Source organism: Thermobia domestica, chromosome 11, assembly GCF_964235325.1.
Source record: "Thermobia domestica chromosome 11, izTheDome1.hap1.1, whole genome shotgun sequence".
Taxonomy (NCBI): domain Eukaryota; kingdom Metazoa; phylum Arthropoda; class Insecta; order Zygentoma; family Lepismatidae; genus Thermobia; species Thermobia domestica.
Window position 1 is genome coordinate 82529741 of NC_137464.1, and position 16573 is coordinate 82546313.

General features: G+C 34.5%; 1 protein-coding gene across 2 annotated transcripts in view; it reads right to left on the bottom strand.

The window, feature by feature from the left end:
- Positions 1-16573, bottom strand: part of LOC145664233 (L-asparaginase-like) — a 112467-nt gene that overhangs the window by 38038 nt on the left and 57856 nt on the right. For both annotated transcript variants that reach the window (XM_081730707.1, XM_081730706.1), the window contains 3 exons: positions 13799-13987; positions 6040-6132; positions 4169-4282 (listed from right to left, as the gene is read on the bottom strand). In XM_081730707.1, the coding sequence (XP_081586833.1) occupies positions 4169-4282; positions 6040-6132; positions 13799-13987 (396 nt within the window). The remainder of the gene's footprint in view (positions 1-4168; positions 4283-6039; positions 6133-13798; positions 13988-16573) is intronic.

Below are 16573 nucleotides of genomic sequence, written 5' to 3' on the forward strand. Positions count from 1 at the left end.
CCTGGACTGTTCCCAGACCACAGAAGGACTTGAACGCCTTTCTTCTACAAAGACTTGGAAATATCTTTAGCCTTGTGGCAGGACGCGCCATCGTGCATAAAAATCGGGTCCCCAGGTGAAAACCATTCACGCAACTGCGGCAAAATATGTTCTATGGTGAGTTTTGATACTGCCCTACATTAAGAGTCTTCATCCCGATGAAATTAAAATACCGCTAATTTTACAGTAATTATGTGGTATCTTCAAATAGATAAAAGATAATCGAAATTTGGAACAAGAGCGCCCTAGACAATATTATTTTTCATGAGATACCGTTATCACGACTCACTTATCTGCTTTCGATTTCGAGCCATTTTGAAAATTGGCATTTATTTTCGCGTTTCTAAACAGCTGAAAACGGAAAGCCACTAGGGGACTTGTGATAACGGCACCTCACGCAAAATAATATTGTCTAGGGCGCTCTTGTTCCATATTTCAATTATCTTTTATCTATTTGAAGATATCACATAATTACTGTAAAATTAGCGGTATTTTAATTTCGCCGGGATGAAGACTCTTAATGTTCCTTTCTATCCATAGAGACGTCCCGTTCCTTTCACACTAATGCAGCTCCATACCTCCACTCGTGTTGGAGATTTCACACTTTGGCTTACATAATCTGTATTCACCTTCGGTTCTCCTCACATACTGGGAGTTCTCTTCTACAGAAATTATGGTCTCATTACTGAATACAACCTATGGATAAATGATCATGTTTCAATGACTTTAAAATTACTGAAGTCGACATGAATCACATCAAAATTCGTTCAGTAACCCAAAATACTGGCAACCTGTATATTTGCAATTTATTAAATTACACTTAAATGAGAAATGATTTATTATTACACTCAAATGAGAAATAAAACGTTTTTCCTCAATCATCTGCAGTTAAATCCTAGTAATTCCTGGACTATTGATATCGTTTCTTCACCATTGCCGGAATTAGTTGTTGTTTCTTTCTGGAACACCTAGTTTTCAGCCCTCTCTCAAACAATCGGCGTCGAACAGTACTCGATGAAACATGGACACCAGCCTTTGAAGCATTCTTTATAGTTGTGTAGAAGTTACTAGGCAATTTTTTTTTCTTGATTCCCTTACCAGCAGTCTGCATAAGCTGATAGGGATTATTTTTGGCCGAAAACACCTTTACGTTTTGGTGACAATGCATTCCCACGGCATAAGTTTTGTGCAAATCGTCTAACATATGATGCACTGGCCATTATCAACTAATCTCCCATTTGGACATGCTTTCCAAGTTTAACAGAGTTGGAATTATCACTTGTTTCTTTGGTGATATATCTTTTCTGGTACACATGTCTTCAAAACCACAGTTCACAACAATTTAAAGATTCCTCTGCAAGCAAACACATAAAATCACACTTGAAGCCCCCTACATGTACACAAGACATTCATAAATGAACCAGTATCTGCTCTAGGAAGTCCTTTTCCTATCAACAAATGTTTTAAACTGAATGTTATCAGTGATTTTTATCTCCGAAGAAGAATTTACTTGCTCCTTGGGCTTTTCCTCCATTCAAACATTCCTCACCTGGAAACCACGTGTAATCATGATGCATCAGATTACTGGATGTATCATCACTTAACTGCCATGTAAAAATTCGTAAACAACTTATAAATGTCGCTCAGTGATAACACTGTCCTGTAGTGTCTCACAAATGACTAGCTCTCTTCAACAAAATTTACGAAATACAATAAATCAACAAATTTGCATGAATTTAATATATATATATATATATATATATATATATATATATATATATATATATATATATATATATATATATATATATATGTAAAGATTCAATTAAACAAATCAATACGAAAATATTCATTAGCAATTATAAAAGTATGTAAAGATATGAATTATTTTTACAGTAATCAGATGTTTTTCTCCATTTATAATGTAATTTGTAGCAATAAAAGAGGCTGTAGGAGACTATCTCATAGATAAATAGCAGGCACTCTCACCTTGTGTCTTGAAAATAATTGTATTTTATGTAATTTCGGTTCTTCCAGTTCTTCGTAAGTAACGCTTCTTCCAGTATCCCTTATACGATCATCTTCGAAGAGGATTTTTTTTGGAAGTTCTTAAGAACATAGGATCATCCTAAAACACTATTGAAGTTGTAGAATAACTTGTTACTTCTCGCATTAATTCACGTAGAGAATTTTGTTCATAAATATTGAAATTTCAAATTATGACTGTTACTGTTTCTACACAACATAGGAATTAAAGTAAGTATATCAATTTCGCAGTGAAATCTGAAACTAGTTTCAAAATACACTGTCCAAATTCAAGAATAAAGACGAGTCGACTTTTCAGGAGCTTATGTGACATTTTTTTCTTGACCGAAATCCTATATAGGTATGACTAAAAATAATGTTTCCACCAGAGTGAAAGAACATGTGAGGGACTCGAGGGGCAAAGGCTCCCTACTTCCGGCTAATCTAAGCACTTAAACACATCACAACATATCAGACAGATCAGAGGGGCAACATAAAACACTTCATTCTTATTCCATGAGTACTGATAAAGTGTGTTTAAATTCTTTTTCATAAGGACAGAAGAACCGCTACTTAATCTCGATAAAGGTAATTTAGATCATAAACAAGATGACATCATAGGTAATTTCAAAGAATAATATTAATACTAATTTTATTTTCTTCTTTATTTATACATAGAATAATTTTCATAATAAACTTTCTACATTACAAATGTTAATCTTTTTTTCTTCATTCTGCTCATAGCTGGGTTGCTCTTGTACAGTAAGAAAAAAGTTTTGTTTTCTTTTCACAGCACAAGCTGTTGAAATACAATAGGATAGACGGGTTAGAAATTTACCGAAGGGATACTGGAAATAAAAATATAGGAGGAAAAGGAAATTCTATAAAAGTTTTCAGATCACAAAGATAAGTAAGGAAAAGTTATAGCGATTTTCCTTTTTAATAAGTAAAATTTATGTTACGTCTTAGGGATGGATGATCACATTTTTTCATTCATAAGTAGGCCTTCTAAACACAACCAGTGATGTTCTATAAGTAAATAAGTGCGAAGAGTAACGAGTGACACTACAATTTAAATACTGTTTTCGAATGATGTTGCCTCATCTCCTTCCTCAAATCTTCCCCAAAAATCCTGTTCCAAGATAATGATGTAAGCAAGAAAGGGCATCTAGAAGAAGTGTTACTTACGAAGGTTCCTACTATATAAAATATATAAAATACAATTATGTTTCGAATAGAAGGTATATGCTTGGTATTTATTTACTCTCAAATATAATTCGTATCATGCATTTCCCAACCATATCCATTCAAACCTCATATATACAGGGTGTTTCAAAACAACAACGACAACGTTTGGGAAGTGATTCCTGAAACCAAGATAAGACAAAAAGAATAGACCAACCTGGGTGCACAAATGCTTCCTTTCAGAGTTACAGGCTGCCAAAAACATGAAAAAAATTAAATTTAAAGATCCATAGCTCGGAAACTATGAGACCTACCGTAGTCGGGTCAGGACTTCACTTAAGAACTGATATGTACGCTATCCAAAAATACATGTTTCAGAATCCTAAGGCACGCACGCAACAATTTTTATGGAATGAGCTTGGTTGCAGCACATAATTGGAAGTACTCACCAACTACCTCTAGAAAAATTGTTGCAGAAGTACAGCAGGGTTGCGAAACTCGGATATTTGGATAGGACACATATTAGTTCCTAAGTGAAGTCTTGATCCGACTACAGTAGGTCCCATAGCTTTGGAGCTATGGAACTTTAAAGTTCATTTTTTCATGTTTTCGGTGGCCTACAACTCTGAAAGGAAGCATTTGTGCATCCAGGTTGGTCTATACTTTTTTGGTGTCAGGAATCACCTCCCAAACGTCATCGGAGTTATTTTAAAACACCTTGTACATAATAGTAGAAAATGAATTATAAACGCCAAAAATCATGTACGAAATTTTATACACACACACACACACTTAATAAGTTTCGACTACACAGTATATAACTATGCGACCACGGATTTGTATTTGATAATGACTGTTTCTAAGCAGACGAAATCCACAAGTGTCAATAACTAACTACGAATATTGAAACCAAACATACCTCTTTCTTTTTCTCAAAATTCCACTCCTTTTTCCCTAGCACATAGCATAACTTACTGAGAGCTGCTTCTGGAGTCATATCTGCGCCTAGAATAACTCTTGTTTTGACCATAATCTAGAAGGAGGGTAAAATAACAATATGTAATTCGACTTTAGTTACAGTTTATAACTGAGTATATATATATATATATATATATATATATATATATATATATATATATATATATATATATATAAACATGTGTTTTGTTTGACCCTTCTATAAACAAACGTTCTTACATTGAAAAGAGAGAAAATAAGGAAAAAACAACTTCAAAGTCAGAAACTTTAGATAAATATATAAATAAATAAAATAAATAAACAAATACAATAAATAAATAAATAAATAAATGAAAGCAGAATTTTAACAGAATTGGTTTAATTCACAACCTCTTCCGACTGTTGACTGAAAGGATAATGGAAATTAACTTCATAAAATCTGAGTTCTTATTTCTTAAAATTCAATATAAAATATACGACTAAAGTTAAAGCTTTAGTACACAAATATTAATCAATACTTTATTTCTCAACATTAGATACAAGCGAATCGGAGTAAAATGTATATTTTACACGATATTGTATCTTTCCTGCCCTGTCGAAATTACCGATCTGTTTCCTGTTTTTCTCTTCTGTACTGGGAAAGAAATGGGAAAAAGGAAGTTTTTTGATTGATTGTCTGCTTACCTGGAATGAATTGTAGATAGGTCTCATAATACAATATCGGATGGCATTTTGTTTCTATATATATATATATATAGAGAGAGAGAGAGATAAATATATATAGATATAAATACAGATGTAGATATAGATATATACCTAAATAGATAGATATTTTAAAAGCAATGTTTAAGTATTTTATGGTCATAGCACATACAAAAAGTATAAGTATCTATGCATTTTCTCTAGTTATTGCCTAAATGATATGAACAATTAAATTTTCTGTCTTAAAGAAGCTGACATTGTCTTTAAAATAAAACAAAATAATTACAACAATGCTTCCAGAATTCAAACAACTTGGCATATATGAACAGAAACGTGCAAATTTTGCCCCGAATCCGAACATTTATACTTGTTTTCCCAGCGTTCGGGCCACTATATTGTGGATTAGTTCGTTGTCGTGTAATTTTCACTGCTACTTGTATGCCTTTGTTTTGTATTATTTCTGTTACTGAAGCGAGTATAAGGTGGTTTGACTGCTTGATTCAATCGGCATTTGATGTCAGTCAGTCCATCTGTTAGACGATAACTCTCGTAAAACTTATCTGCTCTTAATAAAACAATGTAAGTACCTTCCTCCAACCTTCTGAAAAACGCATATTTGTTGGAGTTGCAATTCATGAAGAATAAAGAGGTAAAATTCATTCCATGCTGCAAAGTTGAAGATAAAACAATTTTGCTGGACAAACTATGTAAAAATTATTCGATCTTGACAAACAGATCGTATAGTTTTTTCATGACATTACAATGATCGTCATGGGTTGGATTTGAAATCTGCTAAAAAGGAAAGTGTGCATTTACTCTTTTTCTCCCAATTTAAAAATATATTCTTCATAATAATTTCCATTTATTATTTATTTATTTATTTATTTTTCATTTTAATGCAATATGCCATACCTTTTCTTTGCGATTTTGGAATCACCATCTCTCAGTAGAGCTAAATAAACGAAAATTAAAGGGTTGATGAGCACTTTTCCTGGATAAAAATTAAATGACAAATGTAAAAATTATTGAGTTTTGATAGAATATTATGTATCAATACATTTTCTTTGATGCTTTCCTATAGTCCTTAGTTCTACAATACAACAAGATAGTAAATCAACCTTTTTTATTTACCCTGTTGCAACACTGACAAGTCTTTATTACAGCCTCACATTGTTTTTGACAAGTGCAGATTTCCTCATCATCCTCTATTGTATCCTCCAGTTTCTGTAATTAAAGCAGATAAGAAATGAAGCGTGAACACATATCATTTAGCAAGTAAAGCAACCTTATGGTTTCTAAATTGTGAAGGACACTGATAATTGGAACTGAGCAGCAATTAGGTACACGTCACAGAAGTATACATCTATTTCAGCTCTTATACTCGGACGCAGAACTTTATAGAACATTACAAAGAAGAAGCTGAAAACAAATCATACATGTGATTATAAGACTAGTTTGAGGAGACAGGAATGCCGTGAATGCACCGAAAATTATTGAACAGAGGGTTTAGACAGAAAAAAATTAACCGATGTGAGAACTGCGTGTAGTGTCAGTCTTCGAAGTTCTAATGCATCAAGTTAGCCAAAACATACTCTAAAAATTTAAAATTTCACAGTCGGACTATGCAAATCGTTTCTACTGAAAACTGCTTCGACTTTGAACGTTACTTCTACCAAAAAAAAAAAAAAAAAACACGTTATTCACGTTTTAATTGTCTAGTACTAGCTGATCCTGCGTTGTCTACTCAGCGTTTCGTTCTGTTATAACCATGAATCTCCTTCCCACTGCGCATGTCTACTTACTCACACAAGTAAAGGATAGGAGACTCACAAAGGAAGTGAATTGCTATGTATAGATGTTGGAGTGAGTTTATGGCAAATTTGTATAAGTAACACGATATCAAGTGGAAATATTTTTTTCTAATAAATCCATATCCGCCCGAGTACTCCTCATTGCATCTCTTGAGGCCTTCGAAGTTGCCAGCATGTAATAGGTTTTGCCATTCAATTTAAGCAAAGCGCCTACAATGTCCGTCAACCCGCCTACGTAACTTCTCTATTGGTTGCTTAACACCGTAGTTTCGGTCTGCAACAATGTTAATCTTAATGGGCTCAAAGCAGCCTCTAAAATGTTGAATAGAATAACGACACGGTTTTTGAAAATTTGAATGAGAACTGGACAATTTACACAAAATTTGGAATCGACCAGTGAAAACGGCACGTTTCTATCACTTATGGTTTTCGAGATCTCATTGTCGAAAGGATTGCGGACAAACATATAAACCTAGCATTTTAATGTATAGATTGACGTCAAATTGGTTGGTCAAATTGGCATTATTTATATAGACGGAAGGTTCGAATTCGAGCAGTTTTCAGGAGAATCAAAATAGAAACCATTTTCATAATCAGGCTATTAAATTTTGAAATTTTAGGATACGTCTCGACTATCTTAACATCAATAAAGGATAATTAAAACGTGAATAACGGTGTTATTTATATAGAGGTAACGTTCAAATTTGAACTTTTTCAACAGGTATTATTCATGTAGTGAGATTGACAAAATTATGAAAATTTGGATGTATGTCCCGGAACACTTAAAACGTTATTGATAATGTTGTTTACTGAGTTGTAGTGTTTAAGTTCAAACAGGTTTTAACAAGAACGATTGTCAAATGTTGAAAATGTCTCTGCCAATTTGATGTAGTCCAAAGTTCTTGTCACACCTGTGAAGTCAGTCCTGGCTCTTCATCCGCAATACCTACACAAGCTTAGGTATACAGTATTTACTACCTGTGAACACAAATCCATATAAAGAGTTTGGTCAGTTCATGAAATGTTTAAGTTCATTCCTTTTGTCTTTTGTGTGTGGTGTTTTGGAGGTCCTGAAGGATACTGTCTATTCAACTTATCCTTATACTATGCTAGAATTGCAAGCGAACCGGAAAACTGTATCAACACAGTTTCGCAGGAAATATTATAAATTGAATTGAAGATAATCACTCATCGTAACCTGTGCGAAACAGAGAAAATATCCACTTATACCACTAACTGTAAAATAAGCTGTTTCCCTATAAAATTACATTGTTTTTAGAAAATACAACTTATTTGATGAAATCTGAATAGTACTTGAATGGTTAGAATCATATAGTACTACCTTTATTTTTTTCTTTTACAGAAAACATAGTTCTTAATATTACACGGACAATATTTGTGAAAATGAGTAACTAGTTATCAATAGGTTTCAAATACATATTACGGGCCTACGGTATGAAATATTAATTAATTATCTATGTCATTTATACTTAATAAGTGTTGTAATTAGTTGTTGTTATTTACAAGTATTATATTTTTATTACAGCAAAAGGCTAGGCATAATTATTTACATTGTTGCACCTATATTGTAGCGCTGCACCAGCTTTGACAGAGGCAGAATGAACCTGAAAATTAGTTTCAATGGAAATCAACTGTATAGTAAGTTCAATGTTTTGTCATCTGTAATATCAACATTTGATAGCAGGAAAGATGATAATAACAATAATTGTAAATATCTGGAGTGCGCTTTTAGAAAAAGTACACGCATCAAACTTGTTCGAAATAATGTGGTATATTCTCTTATTCCAGTTGGCATATCAAGTGTTTAGTGTAACTAAAGGTTTATGAGCAAATAATAGAAACTGAATGTTAATAGATATTATGATGACCAAAATTAGTGTTGAGATGAGCTTGAAAACATCTTGTCAATTTTTCCAACATAAAATTGTTCTTTAATAGCGAGGAGTTTCAAACCACATGAATAATAAGGCATCTATAATCACTAATATTTTATGTTATTTTCATTTAGTTTGGTATACTATACGTTTGGTTAGTGCATAGTAATAGTAGTGTTAATAGTTAATAATATAGTTCTTATATGTTAGAAGTAGTAATAGTGATAGTAACATGCAAAAAAAATCTTCAGTTTTATTCTTAATTACATTGCTGGTCTTCAGGCTTGCCTTAAGCTCGATCTGACAGTTCTAACACAGACATTGTATTATATGGAAGTATATTGAATTTTTTTTCGGTAGACTCAATAAATAGTCTGGGATAAGCCCTTTGCCAATTTATTATAAAAATTAGTTTAACAATTTACAAAGTTTCTTTGTAATATTAATAAACGCATTTCCAAGTTCAGCTGTATCCTTAGCACACAGCTGTGGCTTCGAATATTTGAGGTAGAGTTGGTTTGTACGGGAACCCCTGCGCTCAAGGTAGCCTCCGGAGTTTGTTTGTTAAAGTAGTCTCCTTGCCTGTAGCGACCTCGGGAGACAGTTTATAAGGACTTCCTATCCTCATTGCGGCCTCGGCAGGTAGATTGTAGTTAGGATATCTCCTCTGTCCAGGGCGGCCTCCAGAGATATGGTTTGATTAAGAACTCCATCGTCTAAAGCAACTTTAGGAGAAGTTGTAGTAGGTTAATTGATCAGTCAAGAACTGATACCTTGTTCCTCTTGCGGTTCATTTTTATGGGTGTCCTTTGGGAGGTTCGTCAATTTTCGATTTCCTCTGGACCGGCTTCGTGTCTTTCTGTTTCCTCCTACTATCGTCTGCTTGTAACTGTGTTGATAAACAATAACACGTGCTCACAATTGTAACGTGTGTTCATAGAAGTAGCATGCACTAGAAGGTGAGGATCCTTACAACATTTGGAGTGCCCTTTGGTGAAGTAAAGAAAAGTTTTAAGATTCTAATTTTATAGCTTTTTTTTTATGATTGTTTCGATGTGTACAAGTTTTTTTTTTTCGGATCACGTAAAACTACAGAAAACTTCAAAACTACGGGGCCCTAATACTAAAACCAGAACTGGCAGGTCTACTACTTCCGGTTTCAATACAGAGATAAAATTGGAAACAGAATCCAGACGTTGATTTACTCATAGGCCACAGTCACGTGCCTCTCTATTTGTTATCTAACCAGAACTACAATTATAACAACAATCAGGCCCGCTAAAATTTTTACGGTAGGCTTGCATATGAGCTATAATATAGTGATGAACTATAATATGGTTGGATCGGGCCCACCTAACTTTTACCGGGCTCCCTCTACATTTATGGGCTGGCTACCGACCTGACAACAATTACAAGCATATTAATCGACATATTTTTCTTTTGCAATGCTTGCATTTGTAATGATGCAGCCGTCTTTGATGTCTTTGCGAGTGAAGAAGGCTATGATTATGCACATTTGTGCGTTAGATGAAACTTGGCAGCATAGTGATGGAATGGATGCTTTCTGACTGCGGACTTACTGCTTTAAAATTATCCATAACCTCAGAGTTGAGGGAGTTGGCAGGGAGTATTATAACTAATTTCATTAAGAATGATCACAAATGACAGTAACGCTGACAAGGCTAATGCTGAGAACTGACGTAAGAGGCGTTGTGCACTACCTTACGGAACATGGTTAAACTATGCACGGGGAGAACATGGAGAAAAGTAGCTTCCATTAGGTCCCTCGTGATAGTTGCTTCGTCTCGCAGATAATGTTACTGTTACGTGCGCTAGTTACCTGATGAAAATCGTGAAAAATATTGCAGCATGCATGCTGCGAAAACTATACAACAGCTAAAATATATGCTTCAGCCAATCAATGATATTTCGCAAAAGAAAACACTATCATCATCTTTTGGCGTTACCCCTATGAAAATAAAGAACTGAGTGAAATAAATAACAAAGAGCCAATTTGCAGGCCACTTGAAGTGCACCTTCTTTCCTAAACTTGGGCTTTAATGTAATCTGGTACAACACCAACCATGTCAGTGCCCCAAAAATTATAGATTCGATATTAATATCGATCGTTTTTTATTATTTTGCATTTTCTTCTCTTCTCCTAGGACTGCTATGTATGTCTTTACTCCACAGCATTTTATTCCAGATTGTAAGTTATATGGGTAGCAAGTTTGGTTGAAATTAGTCCAGGTATTCCAGATTTATGCTGTAACATATATACATACGTACGTATATTTTAATATATTGTAATAAATGCCTCCTCTTCCCTTAAAACGAAAATTTTCAGAAACGCTAGGACATAGGTTCGTTTATTTCTAATGAGAAGTTTATAGCAAGTTTTATTTTCCTAACCTAACGCACTCGTGAGATACTCATTTATTTATTTATTTATTTATTTTTATTTTTTTTTTGCCACCATTAGGACTTGTATTTTAATCAATTTAATATCGTATGATCCTTTGGGATACTTGGAACAATTATCATTTCAATTGGTTTATTAGTTATTGCGTGATGCTAACAGACAGAAACTCACATTAGCTTTTATAGAATAGGTTGTCACACATTACTGATATGATTAAATTTTCAGGAAACTTTGAATTGACAACTCAAATGATCCCGATGTTTTTAAAGGCTTACTAATAATACTGCAACTCTTGACAATGCTTTGAAAGATCCTTTAGAAAATTCAAGTATTTTTAACGATGCGTACATAAAAGACTATTCAAAATGATTTTCTGGATGGAGTATTTGTCTATTTATAGAAAATGTAACCTAGGTTGACTCTGTATCACTTTAGGGTGATGAAACAACAGATAATTCTTTAAGAACTCGGCTATCATTAATTTTGAGATCAAATCGAGAGGAAATCGTCTGAAATCTTTTGAAGTTACCTTGAAATGTCCAATAAACCTGCTGGTGGTTTAGTAGCAACGATTCTAGAGTAATTAAATGAAATGGGAGTAGAAATATACCTCGGAAAACTTGTAAGTCAAACATCAAGCAAAGCATTATTTGTCAAAGCGTAACATCATTTCTTCGTGTAGTAGAACATTTGTTCAAGATTTGCGAGGCATAGGTGCATTTTTTTTTCGAGGTTTTTGAAAAATTGAATTATCTAATACGATATACTTAAAGGCAACTGTAGGTCATGGTTAGAAATGTTAAAGAAAAGAGCTGGAAAATCATTGTAATGATAGTTGTAAAAAAAATGTATGTAATTGTGTGTTACTGTGTAACTGAAAGAATATTACATTCAGTAAAATGGGGAAATTTAGTGTGTAAATTTACATGTTGCATGTAAATTTACACACTAAATTTCCAGAACAGCTGGAATTAAGGTAAAGTTCACATATTAGCAGGCTTGATCTGGTTATCGAAACTGAAACCAATGAGACTAGCAAGAATGCTGGTGAACTGAAAATGGCTAGTACAGGGCTATATCCAAAAGGTGAAAGTGTAACTTGATACTAAGAAGTGGAGGGTTTTGAGTGCAAAGGATAATATGCAAATTACATCCATCAGGTGGAGTAGCTATGCTACTGAGACGAGAAAGGATGTAGGAATGCACATAGCAAGCAAGCAACCTACATCCTGGCGATGAATGATAGCTGGGCTGCTAGGAAGAAGATGGTTTATCAAGGTACTACGATCAATAGGTAGAGTCAGAGTGACGTTGCAGAAAGGGCATTTGATTATACTGTGATCGTTTTATTGGCAATTTTAGTTGTGCAATACTTCGTATTATAGACGTACAGTTGTGTTATGTTAGGAACCAGCATTCCATGCCATAGGTATGTAGTTTTACTAACTTGTAAAGGGTCAATTTCTTTGTCAAAAGGAAGTGAATGCTGATATATATATATATATATATATATATATATATATATATATATATATATATATATATATATCTGTGGTGTGTTATTTGTATTACGATGTTAGAAACCAGTTTTTTGTACTATGGAACGGACAATTTAGATCAAATTATATGTTTGGTTTGAAAGATTGTTGTATAGCTTTTGAAAAGCAACTGGTATATTGTATAAAGTATTTTGCTGGTTTTGTGCAGATTGAGTTTACTGCGGCAAATATTATAGTGTCAGAATTTGTAATAAGGGATTTGGTTTATTTGATAGCTAAATGCCATGAGAATTGTGCTATTGACTAAATTTTGGTAGTTATTTATGAATAGCTGTTATTATTCAATTAGCCCTGCTCCCATATTACAACACATGGAAAGAACAGAAACTAAATAGTGCTTCACAAACAACGTGATACTTTCAGAATAGTTATAGAGCAAATATTATTTTGAGAGAAAAAGTTTTGAACATACAAGAAATACCGACAAAAATTATAAAAATTCCCTGTTGAAGCAACAGGGTTTTTATTAATATTGCAAGATTCTCAGTACATTTATAAGCTGACGTTCTATCACAAAATCATGTCATACATTGCTATCTTCTTTAATTATATTCAGAAGAAAGATGTTGATGCTGCTAAAATCAGCGAACCTGTTAAACATTTTGTTAGTGTCATAGGTAGTGTTCGCAAACAGTATTTTATGAAGATAATGCTAATTTAAATGAGTCACTTCAGCAGCGATATGCCCTCAATACGAATAGTAACATCAGTAGGTTGGCAGCTCTGGAAATTTGTAACATGATTTCAAGTAGTGTTAGTGATAGATTTCAATTTTCCGGTTATTTTTGTCTCTCTAGACTATTTTTCATTGACAAGTTTTCTTATTACTCTAATGAATTCCTGGTGGCCCCGCGTGGTTAATGCTCTCGCGTTTGATGCGAGTAGTCCTGGGTTCGATTTCCGGCGAGGACACTCGGTCGAAAAAGTGTAACAGCTTTTTCAGGACAGCCATCTTGAGTGAGGTTTTTCCTGGGTTTTCCTCATTCTCACCAGACAAATGCCGGGATGGTATATTAACATTTAGACCTCTTCTTTCCTTCCCCAATCCTTTCTTCCTTCCTTTTCATCGAATAATGTGCTCGCCGAGGGACGGCATCCCTAATATAAATGGCCTTAGATGCTGACAGCCCAGAAATCTAATTCCTTCTAATGAATTCCTTGAGAGAATCTTCAATATTTTGAATTATTATCCAACCAACTCACCATTTTTAATTCTTCTTCCTCTGTATGAACACCTCCATATGCACACTGTGAGCAATTAACAATGAGAACTCCTCTTTTTATTGCTGCAGCTAGTTCTTCTATGATGTCTACTCTATTCAATGGAAGGCGTCCACTTCCATATGACTGCAACACAACACCCTCGATTGGAGGCTGTAGAAATGTCCTTACCTGCAATAAGCAATATCATAAACATAATTAAGATCAGGTAGTTTAAGGAACATTGTGATTTAGTACGCTTAAACTCGAACTGGCATGGCAACCTATCAGTAATGATTTGAGTGGTTCTAATTACAAACAAACAAACTAACTCTATAGCCTATGGAACCCGGAAGTTTAATGCTGCGTTCATAAAATCTCTCTAATGACTTCTATCCTTAGCCAACTGGATCCAGTTTTTACTTTGTATTCCTACTTTTGCAAAATCCATGTTAATATTGTTCTCCCATCTGCGCCTAGGTCTTCCTAATGGTCGCTTTCCGATTGGACTTCCAGTTAAGACTTTGAAAGTGTTCCTACTTTCTTTCATTCTGGCAACATGATCTGCCCACCTGAGCCTCCTAGATTTGATGACCCTAACAATGTTTGGTAAACGGAAGTGTAGTTCCTCGTTATGAAGTTTCCGCCATTCCCCATTCCCTTTCCTCTTCGGGTCCGGATATTCATCTCAGGATCTTGTTCTCAAATATAAATTCTTTCAGTCTACGTTCTTCCCTCAGAGTAAGAGACCATGTTTCGCAACCATACAGCACAATAAACATGATTATCGTTTTATATATTTTAAGCTTCAAATATCTTGACAGCATTTGCGACAATAAAAGATTTTGAACTTAATAATAACATGAATTCTCTGCTTTTAGTTGACATTAATATTGATCCTCGATATTTGAAAGTATCCACTTTATCAAAAGTATTATTTGTTATTTTAACACATCCATAACTTGCCTTTCTAATTACAAAAGTATTTCTATTCACAACCATTTGAAAGTTTGAGAGAGGTGCAGTTCAATGATAAATGAGATGAAACTTCAAATTTTAAGAAAAATAAAGATAACGAATTATAGAAAAGACCCAATGCTATACAGCTGAAACTTATAGTAGCTATACTGCTATTACCTTTACTATTAAAATAACTACTTCCAAACTAAGGTACTCTTTATTTACGGACACGGGTACATGCACACAAACTTCAAAAGTACTTTACTAATTTTTATCCCCATGCTACTAAATAATATTCTTCACAGTACTTCTAACTAGCCCACTTGCATACTCCAACTTCATTCTTGCTCCCACGAACTCTTTGACTCATGCCAAAGCCGGCCATCCTCATGCCCATCACAGACTATTGACAGTAGTGTCACACTCTTCACAGACTACTTGCTATACCACATTCTCCACAGATTACTCACTATTTAACTCTTCCACATTCTTCACAGACTATTCACTATTACACTCTTTCACATTCTTCACAGATTATTCACTATTACACTCTTCCCCCGTTTTTTTTTTTTTTTTTTTACAATGACAATCTATTAGGTGGTCTCCTGATCCTTCCGGATCTTCTTGGTAGCTGCCAATCTTGCTGCCCTACTGATGTTCTGACACCTCCTGGATATCTTGTTGGTAGCTGCCTATCTGGGTCTCGTACTGGTGTTCTGCCATCTTCTGGGTGTTGTCTTGGTAGGTGTTGATCTTGCTCTCTGACTGATGTTCTGTCACTTTCTGAATTTATGTTTGGATTTCTAGGTAGTTGTACGTGTTGTATATCTTCCACTACTGCGTTTCTGAGCGGGTTTTTCCGGCAAAGAAACCATATATCCTCCTGACATTTTCTTGGCATGTTATCTTCTTGGTCTCCCTTTGCTTGCGGAAAAATTATTTGATGTCGATGGCACTTCCGTATTTTTCCTTGTATTCTTACCAAAAACACGACTGGGCTCATCTGCCTGACCAGTTCGCCTTTGATAAATTTAGGAAAACGATCGCGATAGTTCTTCACCCAGACCACTTCATTCTTTTCTTGTTGCTCCACTTCTTTCCTGTCTTTCTTGCCGCGTTCAAACACTCCCTTCTGTACAACATTAAACATTGTGCGTGGTTGGAAATTTAACATCAATTCCGCTGGTGGTTTCCCTGTTGCCTTACTCGGTGTGAATCGAAGCATGTATAATATTTCTTTCAGCTTATGCTCTCCTAATCTACGGTTCCATGTATATTTATTGTCTAAAAACTGTTTTCTTAAAAGCTGCTTTACTGTCTGCACAGCTTTTTCAGCGATTCCATTGCTTTCTGGGTTGTATGGTGGGGTTAGCACTGCCTTGATGTCTCTTTCCTTTAGGTATGTCGTGAACTCAAATGATGTGAAAGGAGGTCCGTTATCTGATACTAAAGTCTTTGGATACCCGAAAATTTGAAAAAACTCGTCTAACTTTTGTTTAGTTTCAGATGCTGTCGTTGAATTTACATTCCACACTTGGATCCATTTTGAATAACTGTCCACTAACAGCAAAAATTTAGATCCTACACAATCAAAGTGATCTACATGCACTCTTCCCATCGGTTGTGCTTCTGCTTTCCAACTACTATATTGATTTTTCGAGTTATTCCTATGCATGCTATTACACGTTTCACAAAATTCGCTCATTTTTTTGACATCACGGTCTAAACCTGGCCACCAAACTGCTTCCTTAGCTACAGCCAGCATTCTCCAAGCACCTAGGTGATTTCTGTGTAACTGTTCCAGATACTTCTTCCTTA